The 9,503-nt window shown below is 56.8% G+C and overlaps 1 protein-coding gene across 3 annotated transcripts in view; it reads left to right on the top strand.

The window, feature by feature from the left end:
• The window catches only part of CBLC (Cbl proto-oncogene C), a 12,425-nt gene extending 3,178 nt beyond the window's left edge, over positions 1-9,247 (top strand). The window contains exons 3-12 of one of the 3 annotated variants that reach the window (XR_007455591.1): positions 155-311; positions 548-669; positions 807-944; positions 2,804-2,891; positions 3,552-3,683; positions 5,327-5,488; positions 5,801-5,860; positions 8,434-8,549; positions 8,674-8,747; positions 8,856-9,245. Coding sequence is in view for 1 of the 3 variants with exons in the window: in XM_049620847.1 (XP_049476804.1) it covers positions 155-311; positions 548-669; positions 807-944; positions 2,804-2,891; positions 3,552-3,683; positions 5,327-5,488; positions 5,801-5,860; positions 8,434-8,549; positions 8,674-8,683 (985 nt within the window). In the remaining 2 variants the exon portion in view is untranslated. The other 2 variants (XR_007455593.1, XM_049620847.1) reach the window with 2 other exon arrangements.
• Positions 9,248-9,503: the final 256 nt, after the last annotated feature.

Raw genomic sequence — 9,503 nt, 5'->3', positions numbered from 1 at the left:
CGGCCCCTCCTCCCTCAGACCCAGATGTCCTGCCCCCGGCCCCTCCTTCCTCAGACCCAGATGTCCTGCCCCCGGTCCCTCCTCCCTAGAGGCCCTCCCGTGCTAGGTTCCTGGAGGCCTCAGCTGTGTGCCGCTCCCCCCCCCCCCCTTCCAGTTGTGTCCTGACCTGGACTGAGTTTGAGTCCATCTTGTGCACCTGCCACCCGGTGGAATCAGGCTCCACGGGCCTGGCCTTGCGCTCCACCATCAACCTCACTTGCAGCGGCCACGTGTCCATCTTCGAGTTTGACATCTTTACCAGGCTCTTCCAGGTCAGGGAAGGCCAGGGCTGGGGGAAGGAGAGGTTGGGAACATGGGTCTGAGGGAAGAGGGGGCCGGGATCTCAGATTCCTGGGGTCCCGGGGAAGGGAGCGTCTGGGGTCTTCTGTGTACGAGATGCCTGAGGCCCACGACGGATGTAAGCAACGTGGCTGGGTTCCGAGACCCCGGGAGGCACTAGGTGTGCCTTGCTCGGCCCCTCCGTGACCCCAGCGCTGCCCCGCTCCAGCCTTGGCCGACACTCCTCAAGAACTGGCAGCTCCTGGCGGTCAACCACCCGGGCTACGTGGCCTTCCTCACATACGATGAGGTTCAAGCACGTCTGCAGGCCTGCAGAGACAAGCCAGGCAGGTAAAAGGGCCAGGAAGCTAGGTTATAAAGGACAAGGACTTAGACACCCGGATCCCCAGCGGAATGAGGGGATGGGAATTCCCAGATGGGGCAGCGGCGATCGCACCCTCACCCCCCTTACCAACCTCTCCCGCCAGCTACATCTTCCGGCCCAGCTGCACTCACCTGGGACAATGGGCCATTGGATTCGTGAACTCAGACGGCAGCATCCTGCAGACCATTTCTCTCAACAAGCCCCTGTTCCAGACACTCCTGGACGGACAAAAGGAAGGCTTGTGAGTCGCCGTCCTGGCAGGTGGAGGGTGTCGGCAGAATGCACTTGGAAAGGCGGTGCACGTTGCACCCGGCCCCAGATCGCTCTGAGGGCGCGCAATTCACACGGCCCACGTTATAAATTTGCAATACCATGGTGTTCCGGTAGGTGGCAGACGAGGGTCCAGAGGAAGGGGCGCCTTTTCCAGTTCAGAGAAAGCTGCTACGTGGGCTCCAGGCAGCTCTGAGAAGCGTGTGGGGAATTGGCTTCACTGGCCTATTGGAATTCTGCTGAACAGCTTTCGCTTCTAGACATCCATATCCCATTCTAGAATCTAGACGGTTAAAGCAGAAAGAACACTGGGCAAGCAGCTAGACCGGGTGTTTTCAAACTGTAACCTTGGCTGCCCCACAGCCCCTCGATCAGAAGCTGCCTTGGGTAGGAGAGGAGGAGAAAAAAGGCAGGTGAGGTTCCCGAGTCTCATCCTGAGCCTTTGGCCAGAGCTATCTTATTAGTCCTGTTGATATGATATGATCTGAGATAGATATGCAGTCCGTTCTCATTGATGGTAGTTCTGTTCTATAAAGTCGCTGTAAACACTAGATTATTGAATACTGAGCCGTTGCTCGTAGGGGAAATACCGGCTCGGTTTCCTGCAAGATTCTGGTCACATTTCTTTTTTTTAATTTTAAGTAGGCTCCACACTCAACGTGGGGCTTGAACTCATGACCCAGAGATCTTCATATGCTGTACCTGCCGAGCCAGCAGGGCGCCCCATCTGGTCACTTTTTTGTCAACCAATTGCTACCTGATTGGTAACCAATAGTAACCTTTTTGTGTGTCTCTGTCTGAAGACACCTTGTTAAATATACAGTTGAGGGGCGCCTGGGTGGCTCAGTCGGTTAAGCGTCCGACTTCGGCTCGGGTCGTGATCTCACAGTTCGTGAGTTTCAGCCCCGTGTCGGGCTCTGTGCTCACAGCTCCGTGCCCCGAGCCTGCTTCGGATTCTGTGTCTCCTTCTCTCTCTCCCCCTCCCCTGCTCGCCCCCCCCCCCACTTTCTCTCTCTCAAAAATAAATGAACATTTAAAAACATGTTTTAGGGGCGCCTGGGTGGCTCAGTCGGTTAAGCGGCCGACTTCGGCTCAGGTCATGATCTCGCGGTCCATGAGTTCGAGCCCCGCGTCGGGCTCCGTGCTGACAGCTCAGAGCCTGGAGCCTGTTTCAGATTCTGTGTCTCCCTCTCTCTGACCCTCCCCCGTTCATGCTCTGTCTCTCTCTGTCTCAAAAAATGAATAAACGTTAAAAAAAAAATTAAAAAAAAAAAACGTTTTAATATATATATAGCTGATACTTTCACAGTGAGCTTGCGTCTCAACGAGGCTCATCTGACACCCATATGTTCTCTATACAGCACATCCCAGGCTTGTACTTAGGCACCCACGACCCTGGGATCATGACCTGAGCTGAAATCAAGAGTCGGATGCTTTAACCAACTGAGCCATCCAGGCGCCCCAAAGATGTCTTCTGCTTGAGCCCGAACACTCGAGGACAGGGACGGGGGGGGGGGGGTACTCTGGGAGGTCAAAGCCTAGGATGTAATCAGTTTCCTGGTTCTTGTTGATCTGAGTTTGTGTTTCCAGAGCTTCAGCCACCAAGGTCTCGTGTGCCCTTTTTGGGGAATCTGAGGGGACACGGCCCTGCCCCGGGGCCTGAGGAGTCACAGCTTGCCCTGGAAAGTCCCAATTTGAGGAGAGGGGAGGGAAAAGATCCCCAGGCCAACGATGGGTTTGGGAGCGATGCTCATCTGGGGGGCTCTGGGCCCATGTCTGGGGTGAGGAGTATCAGACGGCCCTCGGTACCCCCGTCTTTCCTTCGCCCAGCTTCCTCTACCCAGATGGGAAGAACCACAACCCAGACCTGACTGAACTCTGCCAGATGGAACCCCATCAGCGCATCCATGTGTCGGAGGTGAGGCCCAGGCCTGTCCTGTCCCTGTCCCTGTGTACTGTGCCCCCCGAGGGCCTTAACGCAGGAGTTCTCTCCCTAGAGACTCAGGCCTAGAATCCCAGAGGCTGTGGGTTTCCGTGCTGGTGCGGTGGCCACATGACCTGGGGGTAAATCACTTGACCTCTCTGGGCCTCTGTTCCTTCTCTGGAAAAGACAGCTCGTCCTGCCCCTTCCCCGGGGAGTTTTGTGGGGATTAAACCAGGAAATGATACTGCTGAGGTTGTCAGAATGGCTAATGCACTTGACCCTGTATCAGTGTAGTCTTCACAGCCACCCCACGGGCGAGGGAGAAACGACAAAGGAAATCTTTTGGTATAAGTATATCCCACAGAACCCTTGGGATATACTTAAACCCCAAAATAGGTTCATTGTTTACCTAAAAATCAAACATAACAGGACATCCTGTATTTTAGCTGCTCAGTCTGGCAACCCTGCATAGAGACCACCCCAGGGAACAAGTCTCATAGGCAGGTACAGGTAGGAGGCCGCCGGATACACGGCCTTGGACTTAGGAGGGTTCGGGGCTGGCACAGACGTTCGGGACTTTCGTCCTGTGGCCTGACTTGGATCCCCATGGCTAACACCACCCCTCTCCATCCTCCCCATCTTCCGGCCTCCTAGGAGCAGCTGAAGCTGTACTGGGCCATGGACTCCACGTTTGAGCTCTGCAAGATCTGTACCGAGAGGGACAAGGACGTGAAAATCAAGCCATGTGGACACCTGCTCTGTGGCAGCTGCCTGGCTACCTGGCAGGTGGGTCCGACCGCCCTGCCTTCCCGCCCAGTCTCCCCCCCCCCCCCCACCCACCCCCCCCCCCCCAGCTTCCACCTTCATGCTAGAAGTCCCTAGCATGAGGGATCACGCCTCATGGATCAGATGGAGAAACTGAGGCCCGGGGAGAGGCAGAGATTGGCTCAGGGTCACTTGGGAGCAGTGAACAGGAGCCCACGTGTCTGCCTCTGTGTCTCTGTCTCCGTCTTACCCTACATCTCTCGCCTCCGCTTTTCGTTCTCTGGCTTCCTTATTAGCGGAAAGGGCTCCTTGTTCCCTGGCTGGGTGACCTGGGGCCAGTGGCTTCACCTCTCTGAGCCTCAGCCTCTTCCTCGGGAGAACCGGGCTGATAGTAGTCACCTCCCAAGAGCCATGGTGAGGATCCAAGCCCTTGGGGAAAGAGGGCAGTGGCCCCTGTGTATGGTAGGTGCCTGACGGGAAGCTTTGTGATTGTAATGGAAGTGTTTGCAAGCTTGTGATGGCTGAGGCATGCGTCTCAAGGACATTCTTGAATACACATTGCCCCACTGTAGGGCTGGAGGATGCAGGTCCTAGCAAAATGACCCGAATAAGGAAACAGGCCACCCCACATAAAGTTCCCCTTTAAGAAAACCCGGAGTCGGGGTGGGAGGAAAGGGCGCCTGGGTAGCTCAGTTGGTTAAGCCTCCAACTTCGGCTCGGGTCACGATCTCGATCTCGATCTCGCGGTTCGTGAGTTCGAGCCCCGCGTCGGGCTCCGTACTGACAGCTCAGAGCCTGGAGCCTGCTTCGGATTCTGTGTCTCCTGCTCCCTCTGCCCCTCCCCGGCTCATGCTCTGGGTGTCTGTCTCTCTCTCAAAATAAATAAATAAACATTGGGGAAAAAAATTTTTTTTAAGAAAGAAAGAAAGAAAGAAAGAAAGAAAGAAAGACAGACAACCCGGGAAAACCTAGCCAGCTGACCCCTTAAGTGACCCCGCTTTTCCCTTCCCACACCCCAATGCCTTAAATTCACCAATAGAGAATGATCCCATGAATTCCAAGGCACCCCCCCGCCCCACTCAGCCCCTAATAAAGGCAGAGCCCCCCTGGTGCGTGTGTCTTCCTTCCGTCTCTACCTGGGACCTCACCGTGTGGCCCCAGGCAGGCCATGTACCCCCCAGGACCTATGGGTAATCGATCTTGGTCTTCAGAGCTCACGGGTGGTTGTTGATGAGGTGGGTCCTATGATCCTAAGACCCACAGGGGCCGGTGGAACCACAACAAGGCTGGCCCCAGCGGTGGTAGGGGGGCGGATGTCTGTGGGGCTCCCCACGATTAACATGGGCCCAGGCCAGTGCTCAGGCATTCCTAGGCAACAGCATCATCACCATGGACAGCTGAGACCCCAACAACACCCGGCTCCCCTGGGCTATCTGCTTCTGTGCCCCTCCGGACCCCATTTGGCTCCCGCCCCCCTTCCCGTCAGTCCTGCACTTCCCAGCCCCTCTCTGCCTGACTCCTCTCCCTCTGTTTCCCTCCATCTGTCCTCAGCACATCCCTCTGGTGGGGAGGAAGTCCCTTGTGGTCCTAAGGGACAAGAGGGCCCTTGTGGCCCTAGGGACAGGGAGACCCTGACCCTATATCCCTTCCCATCCCACCCCCAGCACTTTGAAAGCCAGACGTGCCCCTTCTGCCGCGGTGAGATCAAGGGCCAAGAGGCCGTGAGTATCCATCAATTTCAAGGGAAGCCAGAGGAAGCCACGGCCGCTGCCGAGTACCTGAGGTCCAGCAGTGACCAGGAAGATGGGGACGAGGAGCTGGGGCAGGTAAGCAGGGCCAGGCAGGGCCCTCTGGGTCTGAGGGAGGAAGGGTCAGCAACCTGGATCCTGGGTCTGAGGGAGGAGGGGGCTAGTGACAGGAGTCGGGTCCTAGGGGCCTGGATTTTTGCTTTCCCAAGGGTCTGGGGCTCTGGCTTTCTCCAGATGAAACTCCCCTGAGCGTTAGGCCCTTGCCTTATTCTCTGTTGTATCTCCAAAGCCTGGAAGAGTGCCCGAATGCTGGGACTCTAAGCAGAAGGACACGTAGGTAGGAAGAAAACGGCAACTTACAGTCCCCTCCCCACCCTCCATCACTCCCAGGTGGCTTCCTCAGCACCCCCTCGGCTGAATGTGTCCCCAGCTAAAGGCCGGCTGAAAATGGTGAGTCAGGCGCTGGTCTGGTTCAGCTCCGGGGTCCCTCAGGGGCACCAGGTCCTGCGCTCCCCCTCGGCACCCACTGACCAGGTGCTGGGCGATCTGGCACCCACCACCTCTGTGCCCTCTCGTTCACTTCCTTACGCCACCCCTCGCCAGCTTTCTGGCTCTCCTTCCAGCATCCCGGGCATGTCTCATCCCAGGGCCTTTGCACCAGCTGTCCCCTCTGCCCAGGCCTCCTGTCCCCCAGGCTTGCTCTCTCTCATCTCCTCCCCAGGGCGGCCTTCCCCGATCACCCCCATTTTATTGAAAATAGCACCCCCACCCCCTGCTGATTTTCATAGCTCTTTCCACCACCTGGCAGAAGCGTATAATTTTCTGTCACCGTCAGCCGGTTGCCACCCTCCCGAAGGTTAGGACTTCGTCTTCTCCATTGGATCTCCAGAGTCTAGAACAGTGCCTGGCACATAGTAGGTGCTCAGTAAATAGGTTTTCAAGGAATCCAGGGAACAGAGCCTTCCCAACAGCCCTGTGAAGTAAACAAAAAAGGAAAGAAATGCTCCCCTCCTCATTTTCCAGAGGAGAAAAAGCTCAGGGAGGTGACTGTACCTGTCAAAATTTCACAGGCTGATACAAGAGAACCTGGTGTTGGGGGCGGGGGGTGGGGGGATGGAGGGGTGGGCGTGGTGCTTAGAAAGCCCTACCATTATCTGCTGATCTTCGAAGCAAGCCCCAGCCTTCTTGCTCCTCCCCACCCCCTACTTCCTACCCCAGGATTTTCCGAGACCCTGGCCTGCTGGGGAGGGGCCCATCTGTGTTAGGCTGAGTACACATAAGATTAAATCAATACAGAGGCGTCTTCAAACAAACAGCTCAGGAAGTCCGGGAACATTATTTCGACCGCAGCAAACAAGTGAGCCAGCAGGAAGGGGGGTGGCGGTGACACCAGCCAGGGAAGCTAAAAACAGATCCAGACCTGCAGCCCAAGGCAAATGGAAACATTAGGAGGCACTCAGCTGGCTCCCAGAGGACAACGAGGGGGGACGCGGCCAGGACGGCAGGCTGGGGGGTGGGGGAGGGGGGGCGCCTCCGGCCACGTGGGCACACCTTGGCCCGGGCTGTGCCCTCCGCCTGGCGCCTGGCGTGCCCTCTCCTCTTCTCCCCAAACCCTGCCTGATTCAAATACCAGTCAACTCCTACCCCCTTGGTTCTTCAAAACATGCTGTAAGAGGGATGGCCCCCGGGGGGTCCTGCCTCCCAGCAAAGTGACGGCCGTAGTGAGCATAGTTAACGTGTTAACGTGTGTCTGAATTGCTGGGCACCCGGTCCTGTGTTTCGTGTATTAATTTTGACCGTCATGACAGCCCCGTGAGGTGGGTACTGTTGTGATCCCTGCCGTAAAGCACGGGACACCGAGCCTCGGAGATGTGGAGGCCATCGGCTTAAAATGACAGGGTCAGGAATGGATCCCATGCCCGCGGCTCGAGACTCCAGACTCCGTCCTCCACTCCTGTGGGCCTCTCTTCCCTTGTCTGTGAAATGGGCATCATGGCAAAGGCCAGTGTCAATGTGGGTACGGTTTGCGTGTGCTGTTCTCCATCTGAGAAACCCACCCCTAGGCAGCAAGATCGTCATTCAGCGGGACCCTGGCCCCTTGCTGGCCACTGGGGACCTCTCCCGTCCTCGCTGTCTCCACGTGGAGAATGGCAATCAGCCCGGCGTGGGCCCCACAGGTCCCGATGAAGTCAACAAGCCTGGGTTACGTAACCTGGATCATACCCCTCCCTGACCTCTCAAAAGCCCCCACTAATTCCCCTAGGGCTCCAAGAAAAAGCCAACATACCCTCCACAGCTCACAGGGCCCGGAGACCTGACCCGTCTCCACCTCTCTGACCTCCTACCATCCCCCCCCAATTCCTTTTCAGCAACAGGGGACTACTGCTGTCCTAACAGGCCATAAGCCCCCCACCCACCACAGGACCTCTGCTTACATCCTTGTCACACTCAGCCTTGTGTTCCATCGCCCTCCTTCTAAGAGGTCTTCCCCAGTCGCCCCCCACTCTCCCCAGGCCTATTCCAGTTCCCTGAAGGTCACTTAATACTCTGTGGATAGTTCCTTGTTCATGCATTGATTACTCATGGTAAGTCTTTTGCTCGGTAAATTTATCAGCGGCATGAGGACAGAGATTTTGTCTGCCTGGTTCATGGCTGTCTCTTCAGAGCCTAGAAGGTGCCTGGCCCCACACTGTAGACGCTCCGGGAATGCTTGTGAGATGGATGGATGGATGGATGGATGGATGAATGGATGGACGGGTGAGTGGAAAGGATGGAGGGAGGGAGGGAGGATGGATGGATGGAAGGATGGATGGATGAATGGACGGACGGACAGACGGCCAAACAGAACTTCCTACTCGAGCCAGAGGTGCTAGGGAAAAAAACAGCATGGACAAGGACGAGACTGTTGTGCTGTCCCTCCCTCCTCCTGGCTCCAGCCACCCATGTGTTACCACCATCTGGGCCTATGAAATGACAGTTCGCTGCAGCTCAGCTGTGACACTTCTTAATCTCCTCCCCTCCAGGTACCTCTGGCCCTCCCCAGACTTCAGGGCCCTCTATCCTTGCCAAGAATTAAGACTGTGGCCTTAGCCCCATGGGAAATCACCTCCAACCCTCAGGCCAGGGAGGGAGCCACAGGGTGAGTAGAGAGGCGGCTGGGATCCAGGGCTCCCAGGTCTGAAGGAAGATGGGATGGGGGGCAGAAGGGAAAAACACTGGTTCCAGAAAATTAATAGCCCCTCTTCAAACTCTCTCCACTGCAGAAACTCCTGAAGGAAAAGTCACCCCTCTGGCTGCCCCCGTGGGGCCCGTGATCGCTGCCCAGGCATGGGGGCCGGTGAGTCGACCCCACCCCAGCGCTGGCCAGGTTCCCTCGGCCTGGCCCTGCCCTGTCCCCCAACCTGACTGGGATAGTATCTGACCCACCTCTCTTTCTGCCTTGCAGGGCACCACACGTGCTGCTAAAGGGAGCCCCAGGGGCTGCAAGGGGTTTGTGAATAATAAACTGCCAAGCCTGGTCTGTCGTCTGATGTGTGGAGAAAACTACAGCAGCCACCAGGGGGCAGCTTGGCATTGGGAACAGGTGGTCCTTGAAGCCTGATCGCCACCTGCTGAATCCAGGGGTCTGGAGGGGCAATGGTGGGGAACCCAGCTCTTCTGGATTCAGGAGTCCAGTCCTCCAGCCTCCTCCCTCAGACCCAACAGTCCAGGCCGCCAGCCCCCTCCCTCAGACCCAGGAGCCCGGAGTCCCAAGTTTTCAGAGAATCAGGCAACCAACCCCCTTACCCCATTAATGAAAAAATAATACTAATTCCTGAACCCAGACCCAGATATCCAAGTCCCGAGCCCCTACTCCAACAGATCTCTCGTTTCTTTAAGAGGTACGCACCTGGTCTTGCCCAGCGTTCCTAACCTTCTCTTTCTTCCATCCGTCCCTGGGATCTTCTCCCAGAGTAACAGTGATTTCCAGTCCAAATCAAACTGAAGAAGTGTCTCCCTACCTCATCACTCATCTCGGAGGTTCAAGCCTCCCTCCACTTCGGTTTAAACCGTGAGCCCTGCCCTGCGCTGTGCCCAGCCCAGGCTGGATGAG

The sequence above is a fragment of the Panthera uncia genome (assembly GCF_023721935.1).
Source record: "Panthera uncia isolate 11264 chromosome E2 unlocalized genomic scaffold, Puncia_PCG_1.0 HiC_scaffold_19, whole genome shotgun sequence".
Taxonomy (NCBI): domain Eukaryota; kingdom Metazoa; phylum Chordata; class Mammalia; order Carnivora; family Felidae; genus Panthera; species Panthera uncia.
Note: the sequence above shows the minus strand (reverse complement) of the source record. Positions and strands in the feature narration are given on the sequence as shown.